The 20,358-nt window shown below is 50.1% G+C and overlaps 1 protein-coding gene across 3 annotated transcripts; it reads right to left on the bottom strand.

The window, feature by feature from the left end:
- Positions 1–3,704: 3,704 nt before the first annotated feature.
- SP8 (Sp8 transcription factor) lies at positions 3,705–10,774 on the bottom strand. 3 transcript variants are annotated; one of them, XM_083577509.1, is made up of 2 exons: positions 8,529–10,774; positions 3,705–7,908 (listed from the first exon to the last, which is right to left on the bottom strand). In XM_083577509.1, the coding sequence occupies exon 2, from the start codon at positions 7,873–7,875 to the stop codon at positions 6,469–6,471; it is 1,407 nt and encodes a 468-aa protein (XP_083433635.1). In that variant the 5' UTR covers positions 7,876–7,908; positions 8,529–10,774; the 3' UTR covers positions 3,705–6,468. The 3 variants fall into 3 exon arrangements, with proteins under 3 accessions (XP_083433635.1, XP_083433634.1, XP_083433633.1); XM_083577508.1 differs by having other exon boundaries at positions 9,044–10,774; XM_083577507.1 differs by having other exon boundaries at positions 3,705–10,774.
- Between the last annotated feature and the right edge of the window lie 9,584 nt (positions 10,775–20,358).

The raw sequence follows: 20,358 nt of genomic DNA, 5'->3' as shown, positions 1-20,358 counted from the left end.
TGACGCAAGGACAGAGCCAAGATCGCCAGACGAATTCACACGGCGCAAACAGTTTAGGATGGCAGCCTCAGTCCCGAAACTTATCCTTCTCCTAATAACATCAAGAAGGACCAACTAAACCTGCTGCCTGGCGTAAGATTATTACATCTGTATCCACTATTTTTCCCCCAAAGATCTCTTCCTCTTCCCGCCCCAGTCTTATTCCCGCAACAACACCCCTGCGCTGTAGGTAAGTGAGGCTAAGAGAAAGAGAGATGCCCACGATGAATGACGGAGCAGAGATTTGTTTCCTGGTCCTTGTCCGACCTTTCCCGCTATTACACAACGCCGCACCAGCTCTAAAACGCGGTTGAGAATTTAAAAGCCCCTAATCTGCAAGGAGTCCTGTGCCCCACCGGCCCAGGGGGCAGAGGGACCAGGGCGCCTTTTCCTTTGGAAAGGGGAAGGGAAGCGGCTGAGGCTGGCTGCAATGTTGTTTTGGAAACCCAGGACGCTGGCTGCCTCTAGGAGAGGTTTTGTCCCCGGGGGTGTCGGGTCTTTTACGCAACCTGGGAATCTCGAAAGCTCCCGGCGCGTCTCCTTGCTCTTTCCAAGAAAAGCAATTGGAACAAGCCAGTGGGCGATCAGTAGGGTCCCCACTACCCCGCTACCGAGTCCCCCTACCTTCTAGCCAAGAGGCTGGAGGGTTTAAGTGACTCAACTTTGGGAGCAATTGGAGATCTTGAAATGAAAGAGGTGGTCGATCCTTTACTGCCTGGAGTGGGGCAGAGATGGGGAGGAAGGGGGGAGATCCACATTTAGCCAGGCTTACCTCCCTCTTTTTGTATTGCGAGTCAAAGGGACCGGAAAAGCGGGCATGTCTATTCACGCAGGAATAATGTTATTCGCCCTTCCACATTTCAGGAGTTGTGCTCGGCTTTAAAGTGATTCACACCCTCATTCTATCCTCATTTACTTGGAATGAAGGCCAGAGAGACCTGCTTCCAAGGCTGAAATCCTAACATGCTGTCTTGCGCCGTAGCGCACTCTGGTGTTCAGGATCAGGTTAGGTTAGAAGGCTTATGAAGAGTGCAGTTCAGCCCCACTGAAGGCCGTGGGGCCAAATAGCCGGCTTCCCTAACTGGGCCTGGCCTAGTGGGGTCTAGTGGTTAGGCGGGTTGAAGTTACAAAGTCGCTTTGCAAAGGCGGAAAACCGCCCAGGCTGTAACTGACACAGCCCGCTGGTGCCCACTGCGCGTTTTCCCCTCTGCAGGGTCCCCTCACCCGCTCACCCCAAGGAAACCCGGTTCTGTTCCTCAGGCTTTCACAAAAATATCCCAAGCGGAGCCCTGAAAGGAGAGATCCTAAGTTACTGAAATAAAAAGTGGGAGTAGGTGCCCTCTCTCCCCCGCGCGCACCGACTTCAGCAGCAGCAAGGCATGCAACACAACTTTGGAGAGCAGGGAACCTTTCAGTGGGTCAAAGAGCAAACGAGAAGTGCCGTAATCATTTGAAGGCACTTGGGGGACGGGTTGATGGAGACCCGATTGACCTCGGGGTCAGGCTGGCCTCTGCGTTAGGAGAGGGGCGGGTTGGGGTGGCTGGGTGTGAGGCTGAGAAAGAGACACCACCACACCAACCTGGATGCTTCCTACTTTGGAGCAAACCTAACCTTCCTAGTTTCGACTGAGAAGCAGCAAAGGCAAGTCAATAAACCCATATCGTCGCCCTCGCCTTCGGTTGCCTGGCAGGAAGAGAGAGAGACAGAGACAGAGAGAGGGTGGGGAAGGGAGAGAGAGAGATTACTCCAGTGCCTCTTAAAAGGTAAAGGTAAAGGACCCCTGGCAGTTAAGTCCAGCCTCTTACTGCTTGCTTACTCGGGAGCTAAAAATGACCGCAGAGATCCTGAACAGCCCCGACTGAAAAACACTAGCGCATCTTAAGAAGCGAGGAGAAGGTGGCTGCCACCTGCTCCAACTGCAAACCTTACCGCGCTACAGTTTGTGGTTTTCGTAACTTTATCCTTTTAGAAGGAAAACTGTGACCCGATGGAGAGACAAGCATAACAACAGGGAAGGCGCGTTAAAGCGATGCAAGGCTCCTCTGCTAGATAGAAGGGAAAGGTTATGGAGGGATGGGAGGAAAAAAACCAATCAAAACAAAACCCTTGCTCTGCAGGCCACCTAACATTGCTTCCAAATTTTGGTGTGGAAACCTGAATGAGAACAAGATTAAGAATAGCAATCCTCTTCCCCAAGGATTGGCAGCGGAGGGCGCGCAATAGTTTTACAGCTCTCGGCCCCACACGGCCCCAGATAGTCTTGCAATTGCCTATTTCTTGCAGCCTCAAACCCAAACTTTCTGTTTTCGCCTATCCAGTTTGGAAGGGAGGCAACACCCAGCAAGATCCCTTGCCAAAAAAATAACGCGTTCAGGATTTCCGGGTGGCAGTGGCGGAGGAAAACAAAACAGACTCACGCATGGGCGTAGCCGCGGGGGTCCAGGGAGGGGCAGCTGCCCCCCAAAATAATAAAAAAACCTTAGGTAACTAAGGTTCTGCCACCCACCCCCCAACAAAAATCCTGGCTACGTCCATGGACTCACGCAACAAGCACCACGGTTCCTCCAAATGTAACCTCGTAGAGCTTCTCACCTCGTTTTTCTATTGCTCTCTTTATTGCTCAGGAAACTAGCCCCAATCCTAAACACATTCATTTGGAACTAAGTCGGCAAACACTTGTTGAAATTGGCACTGGAATTAATGGGCTGACTTTTGAATAAATGTCCTTATGATTTGGTTGTTCGTTCCAAGGAGATACTTGTCTCTTTTTCTTAGAGTGGCGAAGATCGGGATGCTAGGACCGCTCTCATGACAGCCTTAGACAATAGCCAAGAGAGCTAGATCAACAGCTAGTGAGTGCTCCTTCTGGACTTAAAGCTTCATGCTGATCAAGCACAAGGGCTCTTTGGGAAAAGGAAGCCTCCCATTGTCAGAGCAGTTAATTGTTCACTTGCAGCCCCGGGAAGAATTTCCTTCCCAACGCTCCGATCCTGAGCTTCTTTACACGGAAAGTGGGTTCTGCTGGACTCGGATCCAGATGCCAGTCAGCAAAGCCCAGGGTCGGAGTATTTAACGATATAGTATCACTTCCTTTGCACAAATTGCAGAACTTTGCATTAAAAAAAAGACAGACAGAAAGACACTCTTCACTCTGCCCTTGCTTTCGTTTTCCATTAAAAGGAAACACAAGACGTGCCTGTATGTGTATACACATATAAACACAGAGCTAGCCACTTAAATGCCTTCACAATATTTTCCAAATCGTGCCCCCCCCTCCATCAGATCTGGTGATGAGCAACAGAGGTTAATACAATCTGGATGTATTTCACAAATGAGTACATTCTTAAAAGTATAATTTGAATACCAAAGTGCTCATTCATCAGCAGTTATTATTCACAGCAATTGTTATATTTTCTCTCCTTGACACAACATCCGCAAGATTTCCGACACCCCTGACTAAACAGTCCTACTTAGAAGTAAACTCGGTTGCTTCTTTCCCTGATGTCTACTTTCAATGAGGTCTCCATGGAAATGTTAACCAACCAGGTTAGAGAGTATATATGCTTTCAAGGGGGATATCAGTCAGAAGAGGGAATTCGAAGATGAATTTGAAGATGCCATCTTTTTATCTTTAGAAAGAAATTAACTAACCTAACAACAATTATTTTATCTGGTGTTTATTAATTCCATTTAAAATCTTACAGATAAAAATCAATTACATTTCATGCATTTAAAATGCAAATTTAAAGTGTTCCAGCGAAAGGCTTTTTTCCATTTCAATGTGAAATATCCAAACTTATTTCAACATTACAATGAGACTATTTGTTTGCAGGGTTTGCAAACTTCAAAGTAGCATCAGGAGTGTTTTAGTAACATTCACCATTATTATTTTCAGGAAATACACATAGGCCATCATTAGTCAGTTTCACTTGGACAGTTTATTTAATACATGGGTCTGGGTGCGCCCACTGTTTTGAAATATAGGAGAACTCTCACTTAAACTATACCTGAACTGCCAGCAAATGCAAATAAGTACATGCTCCATTAAATTAAATGTCATTCAACATTTATCAAATATTGTTTGCTTAATTACAGTCTTACGCCTATCTAAATTAATATTCAAGCAAAAACTATATCCTGAAGTGCAATTTGCTGCACACTTCAAGGGACAAGTTAAAAATGCAGTTAATTAGGACTGCAACAATAATGCTTTAATATTTTCTTGTGACCAAAAAGAGGAGGGGGGAAGAAGGGGGGGAAGCTCAAGTGTACTTTAATATATTTTCAAATATTTACTGGAAGTAATATACAATAAAAATACTATACAAAATCATCTCCTGGACAACTGCATCTCACACCGATACACTGGTGGAGTTATATTTGTTAGCTATTTTACAACGATTCCGTTGTACAAACCATTAGGTTTAGAATTATTTTACAAATATTTGTCCCTATGACCCCCCTCTTTTTTGGCATTCAAACTACAGGCTCGCTGAAAAGCAAGGGTACTTTTTAAATTATTTAAATCAGAAAAAAAATGCTACAAATAATAATTTTAATCCTAGGTGCATCTAGAGCACTGCATGAATATAGATGCTGAAACTCTGAAATCAGAGGGCTATCACGCTGGTACAATTTTTTAAACATGGGAGAAACTTTTAAGAAAATGAAGTTACTGAAAATTAGGCTATATCTCTATCTTTTAAGAGAAAAATCACCAGAAGAGATCTGAAGTCAAACACATTTCGAATTATGGGCACTATCCAGCCACAATTAAGCAATTTAAAGTCATTTGATTTCAATAGGATAGAATCAATCTTGAGTTTAGCCACTGAAACCAACTGGACATTAAATTTGTCTGGATTATACTCAAGGTTTCCAGGAACAAATGTAAATGTTTGTGTCCAAAAGTGTTGGATTTGCCAGAGTAATTACACTTTCTCCAAGAAGCATTTTTTAAAAAGAAAAAAAGACTAAGCATGATTTAGGCTGTGATCAATTAAGGCAGAGAACTTAGATTTATAGCCCAATCCATAATTCACTTAAATTAGTGGGGTTTACACTGATACAGTCCAATTGAAGGAAATGAATGCAGCCCAACCCTATGCATGTTTTCTTCAGAAGTAAGATCCACTGTGCTCAATGGATATTACTCCCATAAGCATGCATAGGATTGTAGCTTAAGGCAACTTAATTCAGTTTTACTTACTTCTGTGTAAACATATATGGGGTTGAGCTGTAAAGTTGAAATCCTAAGGACACCAAGAAGATCCTTGGACATAACCTCTTATTGAAGTCACTTATTTCAGAGCAATAGTTTTAGAATTGGATGCCAGCGAAATCTGCTGAAATTCAGGAATTTTCCTTTGGCTGTAAATCTCACGGGCTTCAAAGGGGATATCACTCAAAACACTCCTTTACTTGGAAGAAAGTTTAATTGACTCCCATTGAATGTAACGCCCCACCCCCACCCCCCAACCTCAGGTAGGGATCACAGACTAAAATGCCTTGGACTAGCCTCCGAAGCAGTTTACTTGGAAATGTTGTAGAATAAGTAACCACTTCATTCCAATTCGGAATACTCTGGGGTAAGTGATTTGCGAATGGGGCTGGTTAGTGATCACACCTACATGCACACTCACATATCCACAAACACACACACAAATGCTTCAGGCTTCACCCTTTTACTCCAGAGTAATCCCACCAACTTCAACGGGCAGCATTCTAGCGGGCTGGCGACTGCAGTTCAATGCAAAGTTGAAGAGAAGTTTAGGAGTGGTCCGAAATAATAAGGTTTTTTTTTAAATTTAAAAAAAGCTTCCCACGATATATATATATATTTAATTCAAAGTGCTTTCAGCGGGAGATCTTGGCTGCTTTTTGTTTTGTTTCCTGATAAGAGACTCTAATTCTCAATCAATAGGTTGTTGGCTCTGTAGTTTGTCCAGATCGGGATCCCACGCCCTCCCTCCGTCCCGCAGGTTGGAGACTTTCCCCCCTGCCAAAAAATAAACCATCTTCCCCTTGGAGCGTGGAAGTCAGTGGGGGGGGGCTGCCTCTCTGGAGCAGCTGCTTGGGAGACCCCCAAAGATCCCGCGAGAAAGTTGCTCGTCCTCCTCCTCTCGCCCGTGCGCGGCTCAGGCGGCGTAGCTGCGAGGGCGGCCGGGGGCCGGAGCTTGCGGGGCAAGGCAGCCCAGTGAGGGGTCCGTGCGGGGGATCAATGCGCGGCGCTACTTACATGTCCAGAGAGATTTCCCGCGTGTTTTTTGTTTTTGTTTTTAACCCCCTGACCAGAGTCGCTGAGACAGGCGCGAGGTTTCCCCTCAGGCGGCTGGGCGGGAAAACAAAAAGGCGGGAGGAGAAGGAAGGAAAACCACACACACACGAAAAGGAGTCCCCTCGGGGCCTTGCCTCGGGGCCTGCCGCTTTCACTCCAGGCCGTTCCGGTGGCCGGGCTCGGAGGCCTGCAGCAGCTCCGGGGAGTGGCAGGGCGGGCTGCCGGGAGCGCTGTGCTCGCTGTCGGTGTCGCTGCCTTTCTTGCCGCCTCCCGAGCCGCCGCCGCCTCCGCCGCCGCCTCCTCCCGCGCCGCCTCCGCTGTGGGTCTTGACGTGCTTGCTGAGGTGGTCGCTGCGCATGAAGCGCTTGTTGCAGACCGGGCAGGCGAAGCGCTTCTCGCCCGTGTGCGTGCGCAGGTGGCGCTGCAGCTCGTCCGAGCGCGTGAAGCGCTTGCCGCAGAAGAGCCAGTTGCACACGAAGGGCCTCTCGCCCGTGTGCCAGCGCAGGTGCGCCTTGAGGTGCGACGTCTTGCCGTACACCTTGCCGCAGCCGGGGATGTGGCAGCTGTGCAGGCCTTTCCTCCTCAGGCTGGCGCCGGCGGGGCCTAGCCGCTCGGCCTCCTGGCAGTTGGGGCAGTCGCAAGTGGCGCGGCCTGAGTAGCGGCGCGCCGAGGAGCGCGGGGAGCCGCCTAGCGGCGCGGAGGGTCCCGCGCCCAGCATGGAGCCTCCCGCGCCCGCCGTCAGGGGCGACGGCGACGGCTCCGGGTACGAGCCCGGCAGCACGGGCTTAAATCCGTCCATGAGGTGCTGCCCGGCGGGGCTCAGGAGGTGCGTCGAGGCCGCGCCGCTGCTGAAGGCCGAGTGGCCCGCCAGGCCCGAGTAATCCGAGTTGTAGGCGCCCAGAGGGGAGTGCAGGGAGCCGGCGGGGAGCCCCGCGGCGGCCGGGTGGACCCCGTTGGGGTTCTGCACGTCGAGCCAGCCGGCGCCCACGTCCCACCAGCTGGAGGCGCCCGCGTCGCCCGGATGCGAAGGCTTGAACCACGACTCGTACGGGTGCGCCATGCCCACGCGCGGGTAGATGCCCTGCAGGCCGTCCACCGACGTGTGCACCTTGGAGATGAAGACCGGCTGGTGCGCGTCCTGCGCCCCTCCGCCGCCGCCGCTGCCTCCCCCGCCGCCGCCGCCGCCGCCCCCCGACGGCCCGGGCGCCTGGAAGACGGAGTAGTCGTTGGCGAAGGGCGAGCCGGCTGCCGCCGCGGCGCCGCTGGACGTGAGCGAGAAGGCGCTGGATCCCGGCGACCCGCCGCAGCTGAACGAGTCCGAGACGAGCGCGGCAGCCGCCGCCGCTGCTGCGGCCGCCGCCGCCGCATGAGCCGAAGAGCCGTTTCGGGCCGAGGCTGAGACGCCGGCCAGGCTGGAGCCCACGACGTTGCAGCTGCCCGACGACGACGACGAGCGTTTCCACGGGTGGAAGCCTTTGGCGAAGGGCGACGCGCTGTCCGACAGCGCCGACGGCGAGGGGCTGGGGCTGCCGATCTTGTTGCAGGTGGCGGCGAGCATGGCCAGCGGAGTGGAGCCCAGGCGCGGTTCTTCCTGCAGCGAGAAGGGAGAGAGGCCCGCAGGGAAGCGCGCGTCAGAATCGCCCGGGAAAGAGACCTCACGGCCAGGGTAGCCCCCCGCGCTGCTCGGCTTGCCGGCGGATGGGGAGACGGGGGCGGCCAGGAGCCAGCCGCGCTCGAGGAGCTGCTGCCGGACGCCTCCTCGAGGCTCCCCGGAGGACATTTAAGCTCCCGTCTCCCCGCTCAAAAACCCCCGGAGAGGCTTGCTTTGAAAGAAAGCCGACGGCTTCTGGGCATGAAGCTGAAAACGCATCCCCGAGGCGAGCCGAGGAGCAGGAACGGAGGCTAAAGCCCCGTCCAGATACATCACGGGCTCCTACTGGCGACCGGGAGATGCTTGGCCAACCCCGGAGCCCCAATCCAGAGTCGCTCGGTTTCCAAAGATTCTACTCCAGGATTTAGCCAAAACGATCCAGATTCAGATCTCTTTCCCCACCCAGCTGTCTGTAAACTTTTTAAAGGGGGTTCCTTTTCCCACGGCAGTTTCCTCCCCCCAAACTCCAACAAAAAACAACAACCCAAGAACCACCCGCCGCCGCCTTTCCTGTTCACCCACAGCTAGGAATTAGATTGAGAGGAAAAGGTTTCACATACCTGCAGGAAATGACGGGCTCAGTGAAATGTTAAAGGAGGGGGAAAACAACAACAACAGGCTGTCGCAAATTTTTTTTAAAAAAGGAAGGGAAAAAAACCCGGCAGGGAAAGAGGAGACCGAGCTAGGTAGCTACTTTTTCCCTCGGAGCAGATAATAGAGGGAGGGAGAGGGAGAGAGGCCAGTTCTCCGGGGATACAGGAATAGCTCAGCCCAGGCTCTGGACGTGGTTCCTACTAATGCCCTTAAAACCTTTGCCTGCACGCTGACAAAAAAACAAAAAAAAAGTGACTGCCCTCTTTCTTCCTCCCCCTCCCCTTTTTCCGCTTTCTTTTCTCTCGAACTCACTTGGACTTAGAGAGAGAAAGGCAAAAGAGGAAAAAAAATAAAAGCCTCAATAGGAGAGACTGATAGCCCCCGGTCAAGAGAGGGGCTACTTTAACCCTTCTCCAATCGCCAATAAAAAGGACCCAATTAAAACAGCAAAGGGGGGGGGGGAGAAAATCCTCAGACTCACCCCTAGAAGTGAAGTTGCCATCCCACAAAGTGCCCTCCTCTCAGAGGATCTTTTTTATATTGATAAATCAGAGGCAGTGTTTTTTTTTAAGAGGTGTGCAATACAATGATCAGTTCCGCCCATTCCACCACAATTGTAGCTCCCTCGCCGGCTTTGAAGTGCCGCTGAGCCCGCGCCAGCCAATCCGCGCCGCCGACAGCCGCTCCGAGACGTGGCCGCGTGAGGTCATCATCGGCCCCGCCAAGCGCCTTCCGCCGCCGCCGCCGCCGCTGCAACGAGGCGAGGAGCTCCTTTCCGGGAAGAAAGGCGCGCAGGCAGCCGCAGAGAAACAGAGAGAGAAGCTGCCGGCGGCAAGGATGCAGGCGAACGCCACGGAGGGCGGCGAATGCACAGGCGCGCCTCTCCTCGCCCTCTTCCCGCTTCAGGTTTTCCTTCCAAAGTGCAACTCTCCACGCACCCGTCTCCCTCTTCTTTAAGCGTCGCTCAGTTCATTGCTTGGGGGAGAGCATATTAAACCCCCCTCCCCAGGGGTTTCTCTCCCCCCCACCACCACCACTTTAGGAAGGCATACATAAATCTGACAGCGCGCGCGCGCGCTCTAGGAGTTGTGGCTTTAATTTAAAGTGGATTGCTTTAGACTTCCACCAGCAGCCCGCTCCCTTGCCATTCTCCGGATAAGTCATTTGGGTGGTTCGGAAAACCCCGCTTTGGATGGAGGGAAGAACATTCCTTTCCATCCACCCACCGCCGCCCAGCACCTTCTGGTTATGTAAAGGAAGAGTGTTGTGTAAAACTGCAAAGAGCTGCAGATGTGGTTGAGAAGCCTGCGATAGGATTGCCCTCCGTTCCCCTCTCCAAAGGGCGGATTAAATCTATTTCAACGCCATACTCTTGCGCCTTCTTTTTTTATATTATTTTTCTTTATTTGCTTTGGGCGCGAGCGTTCCTCTTCTCTCTTTTGTTGCAAATTTGGGGTGGGGCGGGGAAACCCTCTGGTCTGCTGCTGGAGCGGTTGGCGAAGCGCCTCAGGTGTTGCGCGCAATCGTGTTGCGCGCAGGGTTGTTGTTTTGCCTTCGGTACAACCATTATTAATTTAGGCAGAAGGGAAAGCACCAGCCGAGTTAAAACGTGCATTGGCGCTTCGCCCTGTCCCAATATTGATTTCAAGGTAGGAGAGGTTAATGCCAATATTAGTAAAGAGAACCGAGTTGTTTTGACTTGAGGATGTGTTTGCCTTGGACGTCCCCGCGTCCTTAGATCAGCTTTGTAGCCGAGATCCCTAACATTGGTGTAAGACTAATGTGGCAAATTCTCTTTTTTCCTCCCCAAAGGCTGGGTGGGGGTGATGGACACCCCTTTCTAACGCCCTATGCTTATTGACTGTACATCATATCTATTGATTAAGGGGTAACGCGCATTATCATACTTCGAAGTAAGGAGTGAAGTAAATTAATGAACTGCTTTCTTTCTCTGAAGGCTGATGGTTACCATAAATGTCGTGTTTCTCTCCGCGAGCTGCTCTGAATGATTTTAGCCTGTTGAGAAGGCGTGACAGGCCAGCCCAGGAGGAGGAAGGGGTGGGGGAAGGAGGGAACTCCGTTTAACAAATAAAAAAGAATTAACTTCATTGCTTTGGTCTCCTTCTGTAATGATATTCATTTTAAAGACCTAATGCACACTTGTTTAAATTTCGGATTTAAACTGAATCAATCCTATCCTTGACCCCCCCCCTCACCACAAAAGGGGGGGCGAGTGCATGTGAAAGAAAACGCCTTTTACGGGAGAGCCCCTCACGTATGAATGAATGGCGATTAGCTTTATCTGTTGCCTTTATCCACTGTGCACCAGAAGTGTAACTATTAAGACATATTGGCAGATTCCACCCCCTCCTGAACAAGCAGGCAATACCTTTCCCTCGAAAAAGCAAAGGGTTAGAAGCGCTTGGCGTAAAACGACGGTTTTGCGTTGCCTCTCCACAGCTTTGGAAACGACAACAAAATTAATTACAGAGCAGAAACTCGTTAGGGGAAGAGGACCAATGAAAAACTCCTTTTCTTCCTTCTCTGATTTTCTTTATGTCTTGGGGATATTTATTCTGACGGAAGTGGTTATTTATTTCCAGATGGCTTTAAACATGTTGCTTAGGTAGATGTCTTTTCTTATTTTACTTTTTTATTTACTTACTTTCTGATTTACGGTCGGAAAACTATGAGGCGGCATATGCCCAGGTTGGCAAGGATTTGCAAAGGGTGATCGGTGGAACTATTCCAAACATACGGTCGGGAGCTAGAATTTGGGGAGGGGGAGCAAAACTCCACCGTATCCTGGTTCTTTTTGACACCTCCCAAAAAAGTTAGAGAAGGCAGGCACTCCTGAACATGGGGGGGGGGCGATTTTTATCCACTTTTGACCCTCACCCGGTTAACATCTGGCCTTCCCCCTCGTATGTAAATCGCTTGCTAGCTCCCGGAGCTCGAGGTTTTTATATCGGCCAGCTCACACCTTAGACGGTTGCAGTTCTTATATGAAGAAAGCGTTCAGGTATCTGGAAGGGCCGGCAACTGGGGAGGCGATTCCCTCCGCCCTTTCCCCCGCGTGCACCCACAGAAATTAATAAAAACTCGCCACCCACCCACCCCGTGATGCGCAGGGTTTAGAGAGATGCGGTGCGTTTTTTCTTGCAAACCTGTAGCATCCACCACTCTGGGTTAAAGTGACGACCTATTAGCATTCTGTATGCATCTGCAGCATAAATTTCATTTGAATTTCAAATTTAATAAACCAGGAGGTTTTTAATCATCCCTGGTTTTATTTGTTTGATATTAACATGCTTATTGACCGGGTCTGTTGACCAGTTTGATCATTACAGGACAGCAAAAAGTTAATTAAAACGACCACAGCTCCTTAATCATATCATCTGTCTCATCCGTGTCGCTCCCTTTATTACAGTCTATGATGGATAGTCTCCCAGATTAATTTCTCTGTTTCTTCGATTTGGACAACAGCTTTGGGGACCTAATTTACATCCTGGGAACAACTTGCACAAGTCTGCCCTCGCCCTGAGCCTCCTAGCGCGGCTCAGAGAGCCATTAGGAATCCCACCGCTTGAGACGGAACTGGATCGGGGGTGGGGGCGGTTTAGCCGAAACCCTCCCCAAAACAAAAGCTTTCTTCCTAGCGGGGCCCTGGCGATCAGGAGATAAATAAAGCAAGAGATACGACGAGGGCCTGTAGGCAGCGAAGAAGAGGAGGTGGGGGTGATGTTGTGCGTGTGTGTTTCGATTTGATCAAATGTAAAGTGGGTGAAACCTGGTCACTTGGCCGAATCGATTCTTGTCAGCGGCTCATCCGCAAAAACCGACGAGTGTTTTTTCCAAGTGCCACGATCCTTGAGTGACCCTTGCTTTTACGCAGAGGCGTAAATAGCGCAGAGGCGCCAGGATCTCTCGGCAGTGGATCCCCACAGCATGTTTACCTGAGAGCAAGGCCCGCTAAGCTTAGCACGCGCACCGTAAAGCCAAGGAACCCGTGTTTTCAAGCTGCTTTGTGGAGTTCACACGTGGTCTTTTAATGCGTGAACGGAAAGGGGAAACAGACAATTTTTAAGTAAGAAGGCTGGGAGGGGCGGGGAGAAGATGTCAAAAGTGTGCCAGCTCCTTAGACTGAAGGCACTGAGGTTTGCCAAGCCGATCGTTGCACGGCTGTTGGTGAAGAAGACCTACTGTTGTTGTTTTAAGGAGTCCCATTGAGTGAAATGCTCTTTCCCCACCCTTACACACACTCACCTCAGCGGCAGTTCCTGTTGGTGTTAAGTACGTACGGTGAACGGGAAAACGTATACTAGAGTCTCCGGGGTTTATGGTCCAAGTTTGTTCATCTGATGAGAAAATATGGATATTTTTGATTGTTTAAAATTGCAGGTTCAGCCTTCTCTCTCTCTCTCTCTCTCTCTCTCTCTCTCTCTCTCTCCCACACACACACACACACACACCACCACCACCACCACCACCACCACCACCACCACCTACTGGGTGTTTGCTGTTGTTGTAACCTGGAAGAAGGCATTTTGGTTTTTTAAAAAAATGGGATTGAGTAACGAGCCAGTAAAATGGAAAGTATCAACAAACACCCCAACAGCTAAGAGAATAGTCACTTTGTCGCGATAAGGCAACGGAGCAAGGTGTGTGTGTATGTGGACACCCAAACTGGTGACTGGTCGTGTTATTACTTTTGCCATTCATCACTTAAAAAAAATAATCTCGAAAAGCAAGCACATCGATTTCACCTGGCTCACTTGCTTACAATTTCTCCCACTGAATCGATGGGACCCGCAGCAACGACAAAAGGTGCTTAACTTTGGCTAGATGGAAAAGCTCTTGCCTAATTGTCATCTCCAACTTTCCATTTTCTGCGGAATTTGTTCAGTACCCAATTAGTTAAAGCGCTTTTGCCTAATTGCACATCATATCGTGGTCTAAATGCAGCCGAATTCGTGGTTATAGGGGTGCAACGCTGAACGCCCCCCCCCAACCCACACCATACTGATTTTAAAAAGAGGTGCGCTCATTTCCTACGCGCACAGCAGCGGTCTTCTCCCTGTCCAAAAATGCTGCACATTTTCGCACCCTTCCTTAGGCTTTCCTTTTCAATATCTCGGGATCACGTCTTCTTCGCCCGGTTTAATTTCAGCTGGGTTGGCTGTTGCTCGACCTCTTGGACGAACACAAGGGAGGAATGTTGGTGGGCGGGGCGGGGGACAAGAGGGTCACTAACAGAGGAGGTGATGGCCTTTAAAAAAACTGATTGCACTTCTTTAAAAGAAGAAGAAAGAAGTAGGCACTTTTGCGCCTTTGAAGCAAGTGCAAGGATTGGTTCACTTTTCTTAGGGACAAAGTGTGACTGCCCAGGGACCCTCACACTTTGCCACACCCCACGCTCTGAAATGGTGCCGTCCTGACTGTAGAAGAAACTCCACGTGAAACACGAGGGGGAGAGAGGTCCACGCTGCTGCGTACACACGTGTGTGTCCTTGGGGCTGAGCGGAGGGGAGAAGGGGAGGCAACGGGCTGCCTCCTTCCTGATCAAACCAGAAGCGTCCTCAAAAGCCCCCTCCCTGCCCCTGTTTACGCAGCTTCCTTCCTCAGACATCCCCACCACCACCACTTTCACCCTCTTATATCTCACTTTCTTACGGCGCGGTTAAAACCTACTAAATCCGTCTCCTGCGCGTTATTGATTTTCTTTTGCTGTCTTTCTCTCGCGCGCTGGAGAAGAGACGAGGAGGAGGTCAGCTCTCCAGATTACCCTGCATCTCCTGCAGACGGATTATCCCGCATCGCCTTGGCGAGACCCGTTGACAGTTTGCAATCGCGCTTCCCCCCGAAGATAAATGTGACTTGAGAATTGCGCTTAATTGCAAATAATCTGGGAGGGCTGGGGGTGGTAGGTGGCTGCGGCGGCGGGGGGGGGGCGGTGTTGTTTGGAAACACCCATGTGTTGGAAAGAGAAGGAACACTTTCACCATCGAGGGGCAGCTCCCTATAAAAAAAACACGGGCTGGGTGGGTGGGTGAGTGCGCGTGGGGATGTACCTGCGGCGTGACCTGGCCACTGCAGTGCGACCTCGTCCTCGCCCCTAGTGCGAATGTGGTCTGATTACGCGGGGGGGGGGGGATGCATTAAAAGACAGGTCGCCACCGCCAGCAGTAGGAGTCACGCTCTGTAAGATTACATAAAAGCAGGAACATGGAACATTTCCGGGGATGGGGAAGGAGAGGGTGGTAGAGAGAACAGGCTCCTCTATCCTGAGATGTGACAACCTGCCCATAAATCCCGGTGATCAAGTGCCAGGAGTCTCAAATAGAGACGCTCCCGCATCACGCCAGCCAGGATCCTCGGGTCTTTGCAAGCTTCTTTCTCATCCCGAGAATCCCAAGGTCGAGCTTATTGTTTTACCGTCTTCCCCGTAATATAGCGGCAACCTCGTTTGCCTCTCGGGCTCCAGGTTGCCCCCTCGCCCAGCTGAAGCAATTTGGCGAGGAGTGTGCGTTTGCGGTTGCGAGAGAGAGAGAGGGAGAGTGGCCATCAGGTTATTCTCTTAGCCTGACCTGGCTTTAAGAGGGAGATGAGCAGCGCTGAACAGATGTCCCCATTTGAGCCATTCTTTTCCCACATGCTTAGTGGAGATTGCCATCGCTTAGGAAGCTCGCTTCAAACCTGGCCCATTATGGGCAAGTTATTCTGGACCACTGAGCACGAACAAAATGGGCTTCAGATCGCGTGCTTTAGAATAATTCCAGGCCAGGAAAAGCCAAACCAAAAAAACGCACGCACAAAAACCCCTCCATTTAAAAGAGTGTGTGTGTGTGTGTGTGTGTGTGTGTGTGAGAGAGAGAGAGAGAGAGAGAGAGCGCGCTCGGACGGCATCAGGAAAAACTTATTCAGAGGATCATCCCACCCCCTGCACATACTGCCGCCGCCGCCGCCACCACCACGCCGACCCCCCCCCCCCGATTTTCAAATCTCCTCCCTTTACAAATATGGTATAATTTACAGAGCAATTTAATAATCCGAGGGGCACTGCAAAAAAACACAACAAAAAAGGGAGCCCTTTTGCGTTGTAAAAACCTCTTCTAATTACCTGCCAGAGCAATTAGCTGACTATCACGAAGAAATTAGATCGCTCAATGTAGCATAAATAATGTGAATAATTTCGTAAGGCGAATGGAAAGCGAGACCTGGCGTTTCTTTATAAGGAAATAACACGTCGTCCTCAACCAGCCCTCCATGAGCACGTATTAATGTCTAGGCATGTATGGCAAAGAAACCGGACGTGACCCCCCCCCCTCCCAGCACAGTAACTCTGGCTCCGATTCAGCGCTCGCTCGCTCTCCATTTACTGGGGGGGGGGGGGGGCAGAGAGAGAGAGAGAGAGAAGGGGAGAGTGAGAGAGGCAAGTCGGCTTCCAGGCGTTTAGATTCAGAGGCTTCCAGATCACAGTAATTAACACAGAGCGACTTCAATAGGAAAACCTGTTTTCCAGATGATTTTTACAATGCGGCTTTATGTCTCGTTTGGCAGTTTTCGAGAGCTGGAGTAGGTTCCTGGCCGCTTTGCTCGCCTCTCATCTGTTGAGCGGTTTGTGTGTGTATGTGTGTGCTTAAATGCCCAGACCCAAATTTGAGAGATGCATAGATATTGTGGCGGAATTTTTCTTTCCCCCCTCTTCCCTCCCTCACTGAAGAGAAACACTTGGGGGAGTTTCTTTCTCCGACTGGGGCCATTTATGGTGATGGTGCGTCCCAGGACAATTCTGTTAGCTGAGTTCCTTTTTGGTTCTGGGATTGTCTTTATCCCATTGGAGGGGGTGTGGTATGCGGGGAGTTCCTCTCCCTTTCTCTGCTAGGAGGGACTCTGCCCCACTTTTGCCACAGGGCAGAAGAAGAAGAACGCCAAGGACAAAACAACCACCCAAAACTAGACAAGCTTCCAGCATCACATCTACACTCACTTCCCCCCCCCCCAACACACACACCTCCGATTCGCTTGTATTGCCCCCAAAGCCGTCGATAATCTACACAGAAACCTCAAGAGCACTTTTGCAGAAAATAATTGACTTTATTTAAAGGCTGACGCTGCAGTGCGTTTGCTCGTTCCTCTTGAACGTATGAATACCCAATTCTAGTGGTGTAAGGAGGTGGTCTGGGAATTTAGCTGTTCAACGAGAAAATCCCGAAATCTCTCCTTGTCTTAACAAGGAGAGTGCAAAATAGGTGTAGGCACGATTTGAAGTTGGCGGGCTTTCTTTGTCCATTTTGTTCGCGCAATTGGACTCTCGCACAGCCGAGCCATGCAAATGAACGGGTCACACTTGCAGTTCGGATCCTTTGGTTGGACAAAGGCATTAAACACCCTGTGGTGGGTGTCCTATATTTGGAATCACCTGAAAGAAACAGGGGGAAACACAGTTATTTTTAATGCAGTAGGTTGGCTGTTAAGGTTTAACCGATTAATGGCTTTGGAGAAAACAAAACAGTTAAAGATACAGTATCTTAGCAGAGAGGGTATCTCGAAGCCATTGATTTAATAAAGATAACAATTACTCGCTAATGCGAACGAATAATTCATTAGATCCTTCCCACCCAGCCTCTTTTCAAAGGCTTCGCCTGAAGGAAGAGAAGCCCATGGTTGATTTCCAAAAGGCCGTCAGAATATCCTTTTAGCCGGGTACAATTCAGGTTCAACAGCGATTCAACATCCACGTTTTTCAGCCTGTGACAAAAACCATCCATCCATTCACTCCAGATTGCAATCCTAAATAAAACAACAAAAACAACAAAAAACGCACTTTCTCGTGAGTAAGTCTAATTAAACTCAGCGGGGCATAATTAGAATCGGGTTGCACTCAAGGTAGGTAGCTGGAAAGAGAGATCTCTTTATTTATTTGCAACTTTTCCTTTATGCGGGAACGCGCAGGCTGCTGAGCTACACTAAGGTCAGGCAAAAGCAATTCTGTGTAACTGCAAAGCTTCCATAGGCTTCTGTGCCAACAGAGGCTGAGCCAAAAAAGTGCGCGGGCGAGAGAGAAGGCTTAGCTACAAATTGCTCAACTGTGCATCTAAACTGCTGCTGTTCCATGATTTCCATAATGCCGCAGCCCTTATCCAGCTCTCTCGGCCTGGCACAAGCCCTGTCCAAAAGGAGCAAATGCTTAACGATCCCGACTTATCAGTTCATTAGAAACGGCTTGGTAAATCCAGGAAATAAAATTGCCGCGGTCATTTTAGGCCAAATTCGGCAGACCCTTAATGGAGCGGAACTGGAATTGAATGGGACTGGAGCGCAAGGGGCGTTTTGCTCTGTTAAAGACCACAGCATGCCTTCTACTGAGATTCGGGGATTAAACGTCTATTTACCAATGAGATCACGTCGAATCTTTTCAGCTCCGTCGGAGCTAATCCGAAATCGCTCCGTTGGCGTCAACGGGAGTCGCTCCGGAGTTGCTCCGGAGTCGTGTTCCAAGTTCTGTATTGTGTTGATCCTTAGGTACGTGTATAGTCCTACAAAGCTTGCCCGCATTCGGGTGTTTGTTGATCCTTTCCCTAGTCTCGGTTACCCTTAAGGGTATGAAAGCTTTGCAGTGACACAGAACTCCTTTCACCTGCTTTTCTTAGCTGCTAAGCCTGCAACGTTCCTGCATTCATAGAAGTGCAAATAACAGCACTTTCGACCCCAACTCCTACAACAATGTTGATATGAGATTCCTGGATGGCAAACAATGGGATTCAACAAGGAGCCTATTGACTTCTCCTGCACTTCGGGAGCCTGAAATCCTACCTCATCGCTTTACTTAGTGAGAATCGGGAAAAAAAAAAAAAGGCGCGACTGCCTCAGATCTCTCACGCCTGCAATACTTTGCACACTTACTCAGGAGTAAGTTCCACGGAACTTAGTGGGGTTTAATTCTGAGTCACCCCATGTGAGCAGAGATTTCAAAACAAGCTAATTTGTCCTCCACCACGCGCGCCACTCTCAGTTTATCAAAACAGGATTGTCTTAGATTCAAGTATGCTATTAGACTCATGAACTTAGGGCAACAGCACAGTCCTAAACAGGTATACTCGGAAGCAAGTCTCACTTGGTTGAAGGAGACTTCTTCCTTTATGGCAGCCCAAGGCACTCAATGGATCGGACCCCCCTCTGGGTTTATAACGCGCTATAGGCTCACTTACAATAGCTGCGCAAGCTCTCCAAGTTATATGCAATCGTTGCCGGGCAAATAATTCTTTGAGGCCCTCGAGCTTGTATATGACTACTATAAGTCCATGGACGTCCTCGATCTCCTGAGCTTTCCTCATCTTTCCAAGAATTTCCACTCTATTCAGGAAAAAAGCCCTCCTCCGCGGGATTTATTTATTGCCTACATCAAAGCGCTTTCTCTCTCCCCCCCCCCCTCTCCCCATGTGTGTGTGACTCTGTTCCCCTCCTTGATCTCGTTTCTCATCTCCAGCCAGTATCTCATTTTCACTTTATTTCGTTTTCAAATTGAGTTGTCTCTCAAACATGCGCACCTGCACAGATAAATGTTATTGGGGGAAGCCAGCTTTCAGTCTTCAGCGCCATTTGGGCGGACCAGGGGTGGGGAGAGCCCGCGCCTTCAAAGGAGGGGGGACCCCAAACTTATTTTGACTGCCATTTTGAGCCTCAGGGGCAAAGACAAAGCAAGAGCGAAGGGTTCCCTGCCCCGACCGCCCCGTCGGGGCCGCCCCGTCCTCGGAAATGTTCCGGGTGGACCGGGGCCCCCTAATCCCTCGCCCTTGTCTGTCATCGAGCCCCCTGCCCCATTCCTCGGTCAGTCCTGCGCCTCGATTGGCACCCCTAACCCCGGAGCAGGGGGTGGGGGAGAACCCGCCTTTGCAGAGAGCGAGGATTTCCACAGCAAGATTCCAGCCTATTATCTCGTTTAAAAGTTCACTGGCTCTTTTCATTGGGAGCGTTCATTCACGTCAAAGCCGGCAGCCCACACAGAGCAGGCGAAGGAGGAGAGAGGGGACCACCAATCTAATCTCCCCGCCCGTCAGCTCCCGAAAGGTGCTAAGTGGCTCTGAGGACTGTCAGGGCTCTTTGTAGCCAAGAGCTGCAAAATAAACTATACAGGGCGATCGCTTTCACTGGGCCAAACAGCCCTTGCGCTGGAGCGCGCCGGCTTCTTGCTTACGCAGAGGTGTTCGTCGCACTAGATCGCGTTTTCCATCTCGCGAAGAGGGGACCCAGAGACCCTTAAAAGGGGGGGAAGCGTTTACTTCCAGTGTTATCAGAGTCCAACCCCAGCTATTTTAGAAGGGATGGGACATGATTTGGCTAAAACTGAAGGAAGTCAGGGGTGAGGTTTGTGGATCTCAATCCTTATCCTCCCCCCCACCCCCCAAAAAATTAAGCAAGCAGTTTCCTGCTGAAGAGAAACCCGCTCTCTCCATGACTCATAAATAGTGCCTAGCACCGCCGTGTTAAAGAGGAGTGGGGGAAATTAAGAGCCATTGACCACAGTCTGAGTGAACCGAAGGATTATTCTGCGCGTTGCTTCTACTTTACGATTTGCCATTTATAACCCTCATTGTTTAAAGGAATGCTTGATGGTTCACCAGAAGTTAGAACAGAGACCCCCCCAACACACAGAGACCAGCTGCCAGCTCCCAAAGAAAGTGATGGGCAGTAGATTCAGGCAGACAAAACAAAATTCTTCACCCAAGAGCGCACAATAAATTTAAGGAACTCGCGGCCACACGAGGGGGTGGGGGTGGGCCCAGGCATGCATAG

Source organism: Podarcis filfolensis (assembly GCF_964270895.1).
Source record: "Podarcis filfolensis genome assembly, chromosome: 12".
Classification (NCBI taxonomy): domain Eukaryota; kingdom Metazoa; phylum Chordata; class Lepidosauria; order Squamata; family Lacertidae; genus Podarcis; species Podarcis filfolensis.
This window is presented reverse-complemented; position numbering and strand designations above follow the sequence as displayed.